Source organism: Gambusia affinis, linkage group LG10, assembly GCF_019740435.1.
Source record: "Gambusia affinis linkage group LG10, SWU_Gaff_1.0, whole genome shotgun sequence".
NCBI classification, from domain to species: Eukaryota; Metazoa; Chordata; class Actinopteri; order Cyprinodontiformes; family Poeciliidae; genus Gambusia; species Gambusia affinis.
In genome coordinates this window covers 2805441-2820814 of record NC_057877.1, presented here as the reverse complement: position 1 = coordinate 2820814, position 15374 = coordinate 2805441, and the positions used below count along the sequence as shown (strand labels likewise).

The 15374-nt window shown below is 42.9% G+C and overlaps 2 protein-coding genes across 9 annotated transcripts in view; both read right to left on the bottom strand.

Annotated features, from left to right (window-relative positions):
* Positions 1-6664: 6664 nt before the first annotated feature.
* Positions 6665-11903, bottom strand: gfi1ab (growth factor independent 1A transcription repressor b). 2 transcript variants are annotated; one of them, XM_044128570.1, is made up of 7 exons: positions 10956-11903; positions 10057-10853; positions 9429-9617; positions 8420-8811; positions 8199-8336; positions 7902-8067; positions 6665-7571 (listed from the first exon to the last, which is right to left on the bottom strand). In XM_044128570.1, the coding sequence occupies exons 2-7, from the start codon at positions 10166-10168 to the stop codon at positions 7393-7395; spliced, it is 1176 nt and encodes a 391-aa protein (XP_043984505.1). In that variant the 5' UTR covers positions 10169-10853; positions 10956-11903; the 3' UTR covers positions 6665-7392. The 2 variants fall into 2 exon arrangements, with proteins under 2 accessions (XP_043984505.1, XP_043984504.1); XM_044128569.1 differs by having other exon boundaries at positions 10057-11903.
* A 1286-nt stretch (positions 11904-13189) lies between these two features.
* The window catches only part of evi5b (ecotropic viral integration site 5b), a 46431-nt gene continuing 44246 nt past the window's right edge, over positions 13190-15374 (bottom strand). For all 7 annotated transcript variants that reach the window (XM_044128562.1, XM_044128566.1, XM_044128563.1 and 4 more), the window contains one exon: positions 13190-14665. In XM_044128562.1, coding sequence (XP_043984497.1) covers positions 14393-14665 — 273 coding nt within the window. In that variant the 3' untranslated portion in view covers positions 13190-14392. The remainder of the gene's footprint in view (positions 14666-15374) is intronic.

The following is a 15374-nucleotide window of genomic DNA, read 5'->3' as shown; positions in this document are numbered from 1 at the left end:
TTTTAGCCTGAAAAACCTTTTACTGTCACCTACAGGACTCATGTGTTATTAGAGATGGACTGAGAGAGAAGACAAAACCAGGCCAGCGATGTAAATGCCAAGCTGAGTGTGGAATCGGCCCTGGGGGGTTAATGTGGGGGGGTGGAGGGTTTGGACGACGGTAGAGCAATAGTCTTTCTGGTTCCTGAGTGACGGCTCACATCCAAATGGTGCAGTGATATGTGATGCTAAATGAAGCAGCTAAACACGTCTTTAAATGAGAGGCCAGCCTTATGGACTCTCCTGCCTTCTATTCCCCAAACCTGCACCCTTCCATCCCCGCTACAGCCCACCCCATTCGTCCCCCCCCCCTCTGACTGAACTCATGCTGTTCAGGGCCTCCGGACCCTCAGAACACAGAGCCCCAGCTAATGGAAAGCTTTCAAGGACGGCGGCCAGAGAAAGATGTCAGCTCTCGTTTAGCCCAAACACCCTGAGACAAACTGTTCTAGTCAGGGCTAGAAAGTGAAAATAACACCGTCCATGTCTTTCACACACCCTCCAGTTGGTCGCTGTGAGTCTACAGTGACATTCTCACTATAAGTTTTGGTAAAGCCACTGGACAACATATTAAAATTCTGGTTTGCACTAACACTGGTACTAAAAATAGAGCTAGTGATTAGAATCTTTGCAAAAAAGGGGGGCAGTCAAAGCCAGCACTCACCGTACATTACTGTATTTCTTCACTAAAGAAATACAGTAATGTTTATCTGTTTCTTTCTTCAGTCAACTTTCACAACAAGTTTCTGTCAGGGAGAGATTCTCAGCAGAACCATAGAACCTGTGAAGATGCTGGGTGAAGCTGGTAAGAAGAAGCTATTGCTTTAAAAGCAAATATTGATACGTTTGGAGAAAAAAAGGGGGAACTTGAAAGCTAGAGAACATTATTCCAACTGTGAAGTATGAAGAAGGGCCTGGTGAAGTTGGCAAAATAGTGGAATATGTGGGAATATTAAGCAACAGCTCTATGGGCCGGAATTCTTGCAAATTGCTCTGAAATTGCTTGTTGAAGGAAACAGTATTTTTTGTGGCAAGTCAGTCAGTTAAAAAGGCAATTCCACCAAAATACTGTGGAAATATTTTAAAAATCTGAAGATTAAATCTCATTCTGCCTTTTGAGGAGGTAGAAATTTCTGTACCAACCAACGATCCAGATATTTACGGATCTTGACCTAACACTGAGTATTGAATGGCTCTGAGTGGAGTGTAAAATTGGACATGGTTTTCAGCATTTTTACTGATGAAAATCTAAGGAGTGTTGCATCCATTTCAGTTCAGCTTCCCTGAGTTAAATACTTCCTGTCACCAAGTTTTTGCTGCACTACCGTCTGAATGTTTTTTGGGTTTTTTTGCATTTTGTCTACCAGCACATCTGAAGACTGAGATATTTACCTACTGCAGTTTATAGTGGCACCCAATGACGCGGCTTCAGCTGCAAAACAGAAAGGTTTTGTCCTGTTCTGACGACTGACTTCAGAATATTTTACTGAGAGTTTCTATGACAAATCAACAAGTGGAAGAAAATATTAAATGGGTTCTGATGTTCATTAGAACTAAACTGTTGCTGCAAAATATACTAAAATAAATAAAACTAGACTGTAGAATATTTTGACCATGTGTTCCTTTCCTGTCACTTGACAATGATATTTAACTTTATGTTGTTGTAACCAATAGGCAATATGCAGGAGTAAATGCAACCCATAGGGGTGCTTTGCTAGAGGGGGCGCCAAAATATGGTGTAAAAACTTGTTTCTATTGGAGAGCCGTATAAGTGGATATCTGGAGCCGGTTCTTCTCTCATTTAAATTGTGTTGTCGTCTGATGACTGGGAGCTAAAGATGAAGAGGCAGAAAAGAATGTTGTCAGGGCAGAAAACAAAAAACAGAGGAGGAACAAGGAGAAAGACGTTTTATGATGAGAAAAGCTTTTCAAAGTGGTTGTCAATAGTTATTTCAGTCTATCAAGAAAACGTGTCTAAATATTGAGGTTAGCGTAAGTCGTCTTGTAGTTACAGGTGTATAAGCATTGTGCTATAATGCGTCCGCTTACACCTCAGAAAGTAAATCTTCGCTCCTGGATGTAACGTAATAAAATCATGCAGTTCAATGACAATGAAGAGTTTCAGAAGGCCTGTGAAACAAAATGTGTCTGTCCTTTTTGCTTAGTTGAAATTCTCGTGGAAACGTCGTTTTCTCGGATTCTGTGGGGTGGACCGGTTTTATTGTATGTGCTTTAAGTTGAGGGAAAAGAAAAATTCTCCAACATTCTATCATTTTCCGGCAGCAGAGCCCAGAGTGGTGGACTCTCTTGTCTCGCGCGTCCCGCCTGTCAGCCGCCTCGCGGATGTCTCTTGTTATTATTTTTGCCCTCTCTCATCCTGCTGCCGTTTCTTTGCTGCGTCATGAATAATTTGTGCCCGCGCCTTGTTGCTTGATGACAGCTGTGCAGTTGGTTTGCAGTCTGTTTTTCAGATCAGGTGAATAATGAATAAGGCCGTGCAACAAAAGAGCTGCTGTGTCCTATATGAGCGTCCCGGCTTCTCCTCTTGTGTCGCAGCTCGGTTGGCGTGTCAGCCAACCTGCGGGGGGAGGGCGGGATGATTGCTACAGGCAGGCAAACAGAAAAAAATAAAATAAAAGTATGTTTGATGCAGCAACTTTTTCCTATAGAAAACATAAACAAAGACAGTAAAAACGGTCCGGTTGTCTATCTGCTGCCTCATCTGTCTTTCTGTCGTTAATCAGTGCTGCTGCTCTGAAGCCCGCTGTCAGTAATCCTGCGCCTCTGTCGGGTTTATCTCAATCTGGAGCCTGTCAGACCTGTGTGAAATCTGCTGAACGCCGCATGAGAGCAAATACGGCGTTATTATTACAGTACACACAGCAGGCGCGCTCCCCCTGAGGGGAAATAATCACATTTACTCTCTGTGTCTCCAGAACAACATCAATCACTAAGTGTTTTCTAGGTATTAACATCAACACTTGTCAGCTGCCTGGGAGTAATCTTTTTATTTTTTTTTTTAAATCAAGAACGTATTTGTCCGTCATTATTTTTGCGCTACTGTGTAAATATACGAGGAAAAAAATCGATTGTTTAAGTTGTTATTTTAAAGAAATCCTTTTTTATTTTTGAAGTTTTCAGTACTAAAAAACATCATGTGAATGAAAACACATTTGGTTGATGCAAAACCCAATGGGTTTTCATGTTTTTGTTTTTGTTTTTGTTTTGGTTTGTTTGTTGTTTTTTTTAAGCGCACTGAAAAAAATAAGAAAAACTTTTGCATTTTGTTTGGTTTGATTGATGACATCACTAGAGGCACAAGAATCAAGCTGGTGATGGAGAACACCAGGAAGAATTTTTCTTTTACATCTTCCAGTTTAATTAATTTATTTATTGATCCACATCAGTGTTTTTTTCTTTTCTTTTTTTTCCACAGAATGCTAATTTTGAATACCAAGTACTCAAAAAAAAAAAACAGAAATATGTATAAACACCAGATTTAAGAACTTCAGTCAGCTGCCTTATATGACGTCGCCAGAGGAAGGTGCAGGTGAAAACTTGCTTATTGAAGGCTGGATTTTATGTTGGTGAGAGATATTGATATTTATGGAAGCCCATTCCTTCCATGAATTAAAAAAGATAAAAGGAGGTCATAATTTCACATTTTGCTGACCTTATTATTAGAATAAAAGTCATAATTTCAACATTCAATCATAATTTTGAGATAAAAGGTCATATTGTTTTACTCAGGAAGCTTAGTGCAGCATCTCATGACTTTAAATTTCATAAGTATTTTTCATACATTTTTTCCTTCATTGTGGATATGGGCTTCCACAGAAATCAAAGCAACAAAGCAAAAATGGATGGATAAAGCCGACCATGACATGTTTTATAAACCATTACGAAAGTGAGCTAAATTTATTTTCTAGAAAAGGTTTTATATACCATTTGTTTTAGTCATTTTGCAACAGACTCACCCAATATAACCTGTAAAAGTGTCCCTTTGTTTAATAAAGGGCTGAACTGAATCAAAATTAACAAATGAAATCTGCCCTCTATCATTTATGTTTCATTCCAGATTAATAATAGATCATCCAAAACCAGCAGAACTCTGACCCTGATCTTTCTAATTGCTGTCAGGAGAAGTTCATCCACTCACGTCTCTCTGTGCTGCATGTGTGATCATGGACGATGTGACGCTTGTGTTTCTAGGTGTGCTGATCCGAACCCCTCAGACTCCACTGTTCTGATTACTCGGCCTCTCCCATCGATCCGGACGTCTCTATTCATATTTGATATGCCTTGAGGTGCAGGGTGAAGTGGTGGAGGGGGGCAGTAAAGAAGAAACTCCCTCCATCTATGCCCTCGGAGGAAATCTGGTCGGCCTAATGGCTTGTTTAAGGAGTTTGTCTTGAAACGGTTTTTCTCTGAGATTTCACTGCAGGATCTCCGTCCTCAGAGGGAGAAAGCAGAAACGGTCATAACAACAGTGGTTAGGCAGAGTAATGAGAGGAGGTAAACGTCTCAGCAGCTCTTCCTGCCACATCATGGCTCACTTATTTAAATCGTGTGTGGCCAGCCGGTGGCTTGCTAAAAGCACTAAGTGGTGAACCTGGAAACTCCCCTTCAGAACTTCCTGGAGTCTGTCTGTCGTGTTTGTCCTTTCTTACAGCTGAGACTCAACGTTGAGCCGTTCTGTCTTCTCCAGAGCTGATCGATGTGATGTGATGTGAGCAGCAGCGTGCTCCCAGCTCCAGCAGACCCCAACACCGACTTCTTCCCATCCTCCTTCGGTCGGCGCGACTCGGCTGCTGAAATATTCAGTATTTTCGCAGGCCTGAATCTTGTACGATTTAGGGGGGAGGAAGTGAGGCGTTAAAAAAAGAAATCCTTGTGAGTCACTGATTTCAATCAATGTCGAGGAAGGAAGAAGTTGCCTCTTTCTTTGGTTTCTCTCTGCTTCAAACAGTCCGAGGTTTTTGTCCACCAGTATGAATGTTAGATTAATAACTCACCATGCATTAGATTAGTTCTAGAAACGATTCGTGTCTAAAAATCGAGACCTGGAAGCAAACATTTGAGTTTGTCTCTGATTTTATCTCAGCATAACAGGCTCAAAATCCTGCTTACATGCTGACACAATTCTGGCTGGATTTTTATTTACCACTGTTTCTGTCCGATAAGCTGATTTTTAAAGCACAACACGGTGACGTGTGTGACCGTTCTGGGCGCTTTACGCCGGCCCACTTCCTCCACGTTTACGGAGCGTTTGTTTGTGTCAAACTTTCAGATGTCTATTCTGCATTTTAAAGAATAGACATATTCTTCATTATTTCATCAACATTTTGCATGGAAACACTGCTGCAAAGGAGTCCCTCATCATGATATAGCCACCACCATGCTTTACCGTTGGCAGAATGTTGGGTTAAAAGTCTCAGCTTGACTCCTCTAGATGTTCTTCTTGTCGTTGAGGTCAAACAAACCATAAAACCTTTACCCAGAAAGCTTTTGGCTTGTTCACACCACCTAGAAGATGTCTGTGTTTCTTTTTGGTGATGTAAAAACTCACTTTACTGCATTCCAGCATCTTCCTATGAAAGAGGATTAGAGCCACCGAATCAACGATCAGGTCAAGGTTTTTTTCCCTTTGACCTTACGGTGACAGGTTGGATCAAACTGTTGAAACCTTGACAGTTTCCTCACGGAACGATGATCCCAAATACACCAGAAGGGTTCAGGTTTACCATCAAAAGCTTCAGGTTAATACTGCCCACCGGTCTCAGTCAGCCATGCAGGATGTTACTACTTCTTACTAAGTGTTTTAGCTCCAACAGACACATCGTGGCAATCATTCTGTTTGTTTTGCTATCTAATCTTTCAATTGTGCCAGATTAAATCTGGCCTGTGCTTTGTGGAAACAATCCCACTGTCGCCAAGCCTCCCCACCCCCAGAAAGAAAGAAAAAGAAGTATTTGGTTAACGGTTAGATCTGCTCAGGCTGTTGAAGGTGCAAACACAAAGCTGCAGTGGTCAAAACAAACAGGAGCCTCTGGGCTTCAGTCCCAATCACAGCACTGAGACGCTTTCATCACACGGGCGTCAGATCGCACTTTTGCTTTTCAGCTGGACTTCACTAACTTATGGTCATAATAAATCTGGACCTTGTTGCATTAACCTTCCAGATCTCTCAGGCCTTGTGGTTCTGGTTCTGGTTCTGGTTCTGGTTCTGGTTCTGGTTCTGGTTCTGGTTCTGGTTCTGGTTCTGGTTCTGCTCTGCGTCCCCAGAACCAGAACCAATCATGGAGAAGCAGCATTCAGCTTCTAAGCTCCACAGATCTAGAACAAACTTCCAGAAAACCACAAAACGGCCGAAACAGCGAGTTCCTTCAAATCCAAACTAAATGGCCAGCTGGTTGGAGCTGTTGACCCAGAATAAATGGAACATTGACCAACATATTTCATGTGGAATGATGATTTTAACAAAATGTGTTTATGAGGATTTTTTTTTTGTAATGTTTTCATGATGTGCTGCTGTAAATGTGCTGCACAAATAAACTGATTGATTGATTCAGTTAACAGAAGTCCAATAATAAACTGGACTATGGGACTGAAGCAGTGATCGGACTGACTGGGTTATTCATTTCGTACATGTTTTATGTCTTCTCAATTTAATTTATAGCGATAATGATCCTCAACTAGAATTTCATTTGTGTTTATTTTAACAATAAAATCAGCATTTCTTCTGACAGAACAATAGAGCAGATCCCTGCAGCTGGCAGAGAGAGAGAGCAAGAGAGAGAGAAACAGAAAAAGAGAGAAAGAGAGAGAGAGTGTGTTTTGCCCTCATCTCTGCCAGATGAAAACAACAACACCTCCAGACTTTGCAGAAAGAGCAGATCTTTATCAGGTGCGTTTATTGTCCGTTTAACAGAGTTATTTAAATCATGCTTTATCTGAACACATCTGCCATGTTTCTCTCTCCTTTTTCCTCCACAGCTCACAGCTTATCTCTGGCTTTAGAAAAGAAATTAAAGGGGAGGAGAAGAGGGGGGCAGAGGGGAGATCTAAAAAGAAAAGCACGGAAGGATGCTGTCATTAGTGTTGCTCATGTTTTTTCACCGCACCTATAAATAATACAAATTATAAGAAAAATAGGATAAAATAAAAAAAAAATAATAAAAAAATACCAAGTCGATGGGATCCAAATTGTCTTGAATTTTCAGTTCATTAAAAATGGAAGAAAGTATGTGCCGAGAAAAGGAAGGGGGGGGGGGGGGAACAACAGCTGTTTTCCTCCAGCTCTGTCTCTGTCCAGTCCGGAGTGAAGGCCGGACCGCAGCTCGGTCTTCAGTCTCACTTCAGTCCGTGCTGTGTCTCTTTGTGCCTCCTCAGGTCCACCTTCCTCTGGAAGCCTTTCCCGCACAGGTCGCAGCCGAACGGTTTGTATCCGGTGTGTTTCCTGCTGTGCGTGATCAGATTGGAGCTCTGGCTGAACGCTTTCCCGCAAACCTGGCATTTGTGCGGCTTCTCGCCTGGAGAGAGAGAAAGAGAAAGAGAGAGAGAGAAGCAAAATCAATTGATTTATTTATTTCAAATCAAGCCGGGTTGTAGGTGCGTCTGTAAATTTATTTATTTCGTATTTTTTCCGGGGTTGGAATGCCGGGAGGCTCCGACTGTCTCGGGATTGCGCAACGAATAATAAATATGTAAGCAATAGATTTAACAAATTACAAGTTGTGAGGAAAAAAAATAAGTAAATAAATAAATAAACTGGAACAATTAAACCTCCTTCTGACCGACGTCAGCGGGTTGAACAGTTTTGGCGCTAACCGGGCGTTTTGACGCACTTTGGTGAAACTCACCTGTGTGGATGAATGTGTGTTTCTTCATGTCGGACTTCTGGTGGAACCTCTTCCCGCAGTACTGACACGGGTAGGGCCGAGTGTCCGAGTGGATGAGCAGATGCGTGGATAGCGTGGAGGAGCGCTTAAAGCTTTTGCCGCAAATTTTGCAGTCGAAGCTTCTCTCCTGAAAGAAGCGCAAGTAAAAAAAAAAAAAAAAACGAGATTGATGTGTTTTGTTTTTTCCCCTCAGTGTGTACATCCACCCTGACTGAAAAGAGAAGACGCTGCAGGATGTGGTTTCACCGGGTGTTTTACCTGAGAGTGCACGGCTTTGTGCTGCTCCAGGCTCACGGCGTGGCCGAACGTTTTGCCGCAAATGTCGCACGCAAAAGGCCTCGTGCCGCTGTGCGATCTGCGGACGTGGACCTCCAGCCCGTGCGGGGTGGAGAACACCTGATCAACAGAGATGAAGATGAAGAAGGCAGCAAAAGAGACGATCATGATTTACTCTGAATGCGCTTTAACACGAGCCTCACCTTCCCGCATTTGACGCACTTGTACGCCCCGTTCAGAATGAGGCTGGGGCAGAGCAGGTCGGGCCGGGCCTTCCCATCGGCCGCCTTCCCGTGCAGGCCCGCTTCAGGGAACAGCAGCGCGGCAGCCTGCCTCCGGTAGTCTCCGTAAGGCTCCTCCGCCAGGGCCCGTTCTGCAAACACGGCCGGGTGGCAGCTCCTGTCCGCGTAGAGCGCCAACACCGCCGGGCTGGCGTCCACCTCAAGGCCGGCATGGAGGCTCCGCTGCGCCATGGGCCGCCGCACCTCCGGCCCCGGCCCTGGCCCCGGGTAGCTGCTCCAGGCGTACGGCCGGAAAGGGACGGTGAAGGGCTGAGTTTCACCCACCAGGGGAGAAAGCGATTTTTCGGAGTCAACTGGAGGATGACAGGGGAAGTTTTAATGAAGCCAGTGGCGTGACTGTACGGGAGCCCAGCAGGGCCTCAGAGGAACCTCCTGCTGCTGAAAATAAGTAAAACTTATTATAAAGTATGAACGTCGATGAGCCTACACACAATGTTTTATCAGATAAAAAAAAAAAAACATCATATGGTGATTTTTAAAATGAAGACTTTTTAAAAAAAAAAGTTTCGCCGTTGACAGCAGTCGTGTTGGATCTTACAGTGTTTTAGGAGTCAGCAGAATCCTGTCTTGTTTTGTTTTGGAACAATAATGAGTTAAATAAATAAATGTGTGTGTGTGTGTGTACTTGTAAAGTCATCCTCTTTAGGAGAATGTCTGGCATATTAAGGAACCTTCTGAACACTGATGGGCCTTATGGGGCCCAAACAAATATGGTAGACCCCCTTGTTTAGGGTTGGGGTTAGAATTAAGGCATGAATAATGTTTTGGTTTGATATAGACTGGTAATGGTTAAGGTTAGGGGAAAATGTTAACCACAAAAAGGAATGGAACTCAATACAAAGTTTTAATATGGGTAGCAGTATAAAAGTGTGTGTGTGTGTGCGTGTGTGTGTTGGGGTTGTGTTTGTACCAGGCGACGCGGATGGGGACGGAGGCCGCCAGAAGTCCTCATAGTCCGCGGAGCGAGCGCACAAACTGTCGGCGCAGCTCAGCGGAGACCCGGGGGAGAAGTCCGCAGCTTCGCCCGGGTGGGAGGCCGGAGAGAGGCCGTAGCTGTCAGCCGAAAGGTCGGCGTCCTCCTCCGGGAGTTTATCGGTATCTGAGATGGGGGAGATGGGGAAGCGAAGCTTTTACCCAGTGAACCTTAAAACTGAAGCTTCAGATTACAATCTGGAAATTTCCTTTATAACGGCTTCTTTAACAAGAACTAGTCCTAATTAGGTTATCAAGGAAACACTTTATTCTTTCAATAACATTGACTAAAATCGATCAAATCATATTTTTCTCACATTTTAAAATCTTTTGAGAATGTTTGATTGTTTCACTAATTTTTCAAATTCAGAATGTCAAAAAGCCCTTTATGGAACAACTCAAATCCATTTAAAGGGATATATATATATATATATATATATATATATCTATATAAATCAAATCCTGGTAACATCCACAAAATCCTTTACGCAGACCTTAATTTTAAAGTAAACAGTCCAATTTGACTGTTATGATCTAATAATCTGTAGTTTTAGTTCAAATCCTACCTGAACAGATGTCAGCCAGTATCGTGTCCAGCCTGCTGTAATCATCTTCCAAAGTCCGCGGTTGGTGGTAGCTGTGCGCCTTCTTACTCTTTACCAGGAAGGAGCGGGGCATCTTTAGTGTATGTGTGTGTTGTGTGGTGTTGTGTGTGTGCAAGTGTGTGTGTGTGTTGTGTGTGGTGCAGGGGGTGATGGGGAGGGAGAAGAGACAGCGAGGGTTAATGACGGGGATCCAGCTGCTGAGCAGAAGGAGGCGACCCGGCGGCTGGCGTCCTGTTTACAGATTTGATCTGAGCCACTGACATCCCGAGCGTTTTAAGAGACTTTCACATGACAACAGAGCATGCGCGCAGGCGTCCATCCCGTCTGCCAGGTGTCGGCTCGGACAGGTGTCGCCGAGGCCGACCGCCCGCTGAGTGGCGGCAGGTAGACAGCAGAAAGCCGCAGCGGGGGGCCCCGCTCTCTAGTCACGTCTCTTCCGCTTCTTTTTCCACTCACCTCAGTTTTTAACTGAGCGTTTCACCTCTGTCCCGCTTTCGTGACGACAAAACAGTCCCGAATGAGCAGAAGATGATGACTAGATTTAAAAGTTAGAAATTGTTTTTGCTTTCTTTTTTTTTTTCAGGTTCTTCCGAGTCGCCGCCGAGTCCTCACGGGTCAGTCCATCAGTCCATCAGTCCATCAGAGCCGGAGGAGCGGTGACGCTCTTCACCAGCCTCTCACTTACTCAATCAGAGAAGCAGGAGTGAGGTGGAGGCAGGGGCCAGAGGAAACGCGGAGGCGCACCCCGCGGTGCAGAGCTTCAATTAGAACATAAAGAGGTGGGGGAAAATAAAAATCAAATTTTTCTTCCGTGATAGCTCATGTAAATTACACAAAGTGTGCGAGACGATTTGAGAAACCTTATCGGAGTGAGCAGAGCGCCACAGTGCCGCTCTGCTCATCAGCTGTCTGTTATGTGACGCAGTTTCATGTTGCACTTCGGCTGTTTGCGCCGGACACAGATCATGACGCACAGATTAGCAAATCAGGGGTGAGAGCCAGACTGTCAGGCGCGGAGCTGCTGGAGGTGATGGTGGAAGAAGAAATGATCTGCTTTTAGGCGGAAACCAGCAGAACACGGATTAAATCATAATAAATAAGAGAATAAGAAACAAACAATAAAATAAAATAAAAATAACGAGAGAAGGAAAGCAGGATTTCTCTCTTGCATCCTGTCAATCTGATCTCGTTTACGGTGATCGACTTTACCAACAAAACGAAGGACAGGAAATCGAACCGCACCGATTAGAGCAGCTGCCCCTGCAGGGCCCCGCTGGCAAGGGGCCGATAGGAGGACGGCACAAACTTGTGCAAGTGAAGGTGCCAAGATAGGGACAGGACATGGAGCACCAAATCAAACATTCAAAACTGAATATCCAGGTGTGCGCCGCTTCTTGCCTAAATGGCGCACCTTTCTGCGCCAGGTCATTACTGTTTTCCGCACAAGCAGAATAAAGCAGCGCGGCGTTTTGAACTGCCTGTGCTGCGTTTCCATCCCACCCAAAACAAACTGGAAAAACTCTACATAATTTCTTTTCATAAATAAGCTAATGTTTTTAAATAACAAACTTCAGAGACTCCATGTCAGCATAATCACTTCAATTTTTGAACACGTCCAGTGAAATAGTGAAGTAGTAAAATTCTGTTTTGACAGATTTTTAGAAAACATCTCTGCTGTTATTGCACATCTGTTTTTCTGCACTGATATTGTTAAATGATCTGATTTTTTTTTATGTGTCATACAGTTGCACATTATGTACATTTGAAAAAAGTCATGTACTCCTATCCTTTGGATTGTGATATTTCTATTTCTAATACTTGGACAGAATTTTAAGTAATAGTTTTACAATATATTATTTTGCTACTCTTTTTACCTTTGCTTTGATATATATATATATATATATATATATATATATATATATATATATATATATATATATATATATATATATATATATATATATGTAACTTCAACCTATGGTGTTTTTATTCTATTTATTTATTTATTTTACAGTTCTTACTCCTGGGAGGAAACAATACTGGAGTACAAAGTTGATGTTTTTCTTTGTTCTGTTTTTTTTTTTCTTTTTTTCTGGCGCTTGTGCCGCCCTCTGATGGAATAACGCCCTGAGTCGGAGCCATAGTTGCACATATGAATCTCCACAACTTTATTTCCTCTTTCAGCCTGGGAGGGGGGGAGGGGGGGGTTTGCTGAAACTTGTTCTTGCTCGATTTACTTTCATCACGTGACTGTCTAACGGGATGGAGGGTCTCCCCTGCCACCTCCCCCTTAGAAAAACAAACCGTGAACTTAAACAAATCTAATGCAGTAAAATCCACATAAACACGATAGTATGCATACGCTAATTATTTTTTAAATAGCGCGAATTTCCACGTTACGAAGAATTTTCCTTCCCTACTAAACAATTATGTCCGTTGTGATTTATGTCCAATTTCAAATCTTTTCATCATCCTTAAATTGAGCTTTCAAGCCTCTTAAATGTGAAAAAAAAATCACCAAATGATTCATCCCCTCCCACACTGCGACTCTAATGCGTTTTAATAAACGTCAAGACAAGAATCAACTGCAAGAAGGAAAAAAAAACCGCACTCAGGAGACTGATTTCTCTTTCATTTTTCAGTTCTAAATTAAAACGTGAATTCATGTAAAATTAATTGAACATGTCATAAACTGGAATCGCGCTCAAAGCCTCAACCTCGCGTTTCTCTTCATACTTTGAAATGATCAAACGATTCACCCTCCAAGGAAAATGCATCATCAAAAAAGGATTCAGAAAAAAAAAAATAACATTATTAATAACCATACAGACCTGGGTTATGTCTCGGTGCCTGAGGAGAGCTGCTCTTAAAATGTGGTTTTGTGCATGAAAAAACGAGAAGCCGAGGCTCGGCTTTTGGAAACCGCGACAAATCACTTCCTGAAAGAAGAGAATCTTAGCGAGAATCTTGAGAGGAAAAGACGCTGTGAGTTTCAGAGAGAGTAAAAAAAAAGAATCTGTGATCAGTCAGCTGAAGATTTAAATAATAATAATAATAAAAATCTACTGAAACCATTAAAACACACACCAGAGCGCAGAGTTTATGAAACTTTTATTATGAAATCATTCCTTTCTCTCACCAGTACAACAATCTCAGAGTGCTTCATAGTGTTGCCATTGTGTTCTTGTACTGCAAAGTGCCACGATGTGTTTCCTCTCCCGGTAAAAATCAACCAATCAACGGGAGAGTCTAGTGAAGCGGAAATAACGTTGGGATCCGATCGGCCTCCCGGATGTACAGGCCGAAGTTCGTGTCTGGTTCCCAAATCCAGCTGCTGGCTTTGGGCCCAAAGCCTCCGGTCTGCGGGTCTCACTTCGTCTCCTCCGTTTCTGTGCAAACGTGTTACACCATCACAGGCCAGATTTGACTCAAACGCAGATGCGCCTCGTGCAGTCAGCCATGCTGTCAGGAGGAATACTCTGACCCCGGCGTCCTTCTCAGAACGTAACGATGCGTGATGACTGAATCACCCTCTGACAAGAATCCATCTTCCTTTTCCTCAAATCATATGCATACAAAATATTATATATATATAATATTTTGTATATATATATATTCCCTTCTTTATTATTTGTACAACATATCTAAACATCAGATATGCAATATTAAACATGGTTTTCAAGTTCAAAATGAATAAGGGAAAAACCCCAACATTTACATATGTACATATGGTTTGCTGAGCGCCTGGTGCAGGACGTAAGCTGAAGGTCTTGACTGGGTCAGTGCTGGCTGATAGAAGCAGCTTTGATACCAGGCTCTGACCAACACCATCCAAGCTAGCTATATATATATATATATATATATATATATATATATATATATATATATATATATATATACACATACATACACACACACACTCAGACAAGTAGAGTTCCGCCCCTGCGTGATGGAAATAACGATAGTGACGGCTTCAACAGAAGTCGTTTATAAAATCCTTTAAAAATATAAAACATGCTGGATGAAGTGTGGAGTTTGGGATAAATGTTCTATTGCACAGTCTGTCTTTCTGTGTTGTACCTACACAGGAGGGCAGCCCCCAGGCCCCCAACCCTCCATCTTGTAGAGTTTGATTCTGTTTGATTCTCTGCTGAGGTTCAGATTGACCCTGGCTTTGTCAGTGGTGCCCAGGAACAAATAAACAAACAAAAAATAAAAAAACAGTGGCATGATTCATAAGATATGAAATGACGGATTTGCTTTTTGAAATTCAGAACTCTGGCTCTGGGCCCTGCGCTCACACCGTGGTGGACTTGCTTTGGGGCACGGAGAGCAGCAGGGTGTCGCCGTCTTCGCCGTCCTCCTCGTCGCTGTCTGTGTCCTCCAGCTTGGCCCGCAGCCTGATGCGCCCACCGCTCCTGGGCTGGAGGCTCTGCAGGTCGGGGTCCTTGGCTCCGTCATCATCGGAGGACTGGTAGGACTCGCCGACCCCCATGTAGTGATTGACGATGTGGATGCCGTCAAAGCTGGGCTGGCTGACCAAGGCCTTCTGTCCTTTCAAGCAGCAAATCTGGTGGAGGATCAACAGACAAAGGTTAATGAGTTTAGAGTCGCTAAGGACTGGATCAACATTCACATAGAAGCAGAAATACTGAGACGTGGTGACCTTGATGAATGAAACACTTAAAGGGACAGTATTATTTATTTTACAGCGCTATTTTATAGCACAATTAAGTAACTGTTAATTTTAGTTGTTCTAAAAATGCTATATACATCAAATATGACTTAAAAGAAAATTGACTTTTTAATACAAATTGGGCCTCAGTCTCCTGCTCTTTCTGAAGCTCCGCCCTCAAGAAGTCATCACAACATGGCTCCTCTATTAACCCTTTAACAAAGTTGAGAAGAATCTCCGATAATGAACTCATCAGTTCCACCAGGTGTTGGCTAATTGTTGCCAGCTAGTCTGAAGGAGCAGAGTGGGGGAGGTGCAGACGAGGGCTGCTCTGTGAGGTGGAAACTGCAGCTCAGAGGAGGAGCTTCATCCTCAAAGGCGGAGCTAGGCCCACCTAGGTGTTTTGCACAGCTGAATGGTTGCCATGGAGATTAAAGAATTTCAAACATGTATGAAAGAAAGCAACACTCCAGGTAGGATTTTGATGAGGGAATAACACAACAAAATAAATCTCACAAAAGGATATTTTGCATTTTCCATAATACTGCCCCTTTAAAAAAGAAGAAAAAAATGATAACCTGAATCAGTTCTGTATCCATGCCAA

Excerpts from the sequence above, each read along its gene's own strand:
- gfi1ab (XM_044128569.1), bottom strand. The coding sequence starts at position 10,168 with ATGCCCCGCTCCTTCCTGGTAAAGAGTAAGAAGGCGCACAGCTACCAC. Across the intron at positions 8,812-9,428 it reads GTCCCCATCCGCGTCGCCTG|TTGACTCCGAAAAATCGCTT; the intron begins GTACAAACACAA and ends GTCATCCTCCAG. Across the intron at positions 7,572-7,901 it reads ACACACATTCATCCACACAG|GCGAGAAGCCGCACAAATGC; the intron begins GTGAGTTTCACC and ends CTCTCTCTCCAG.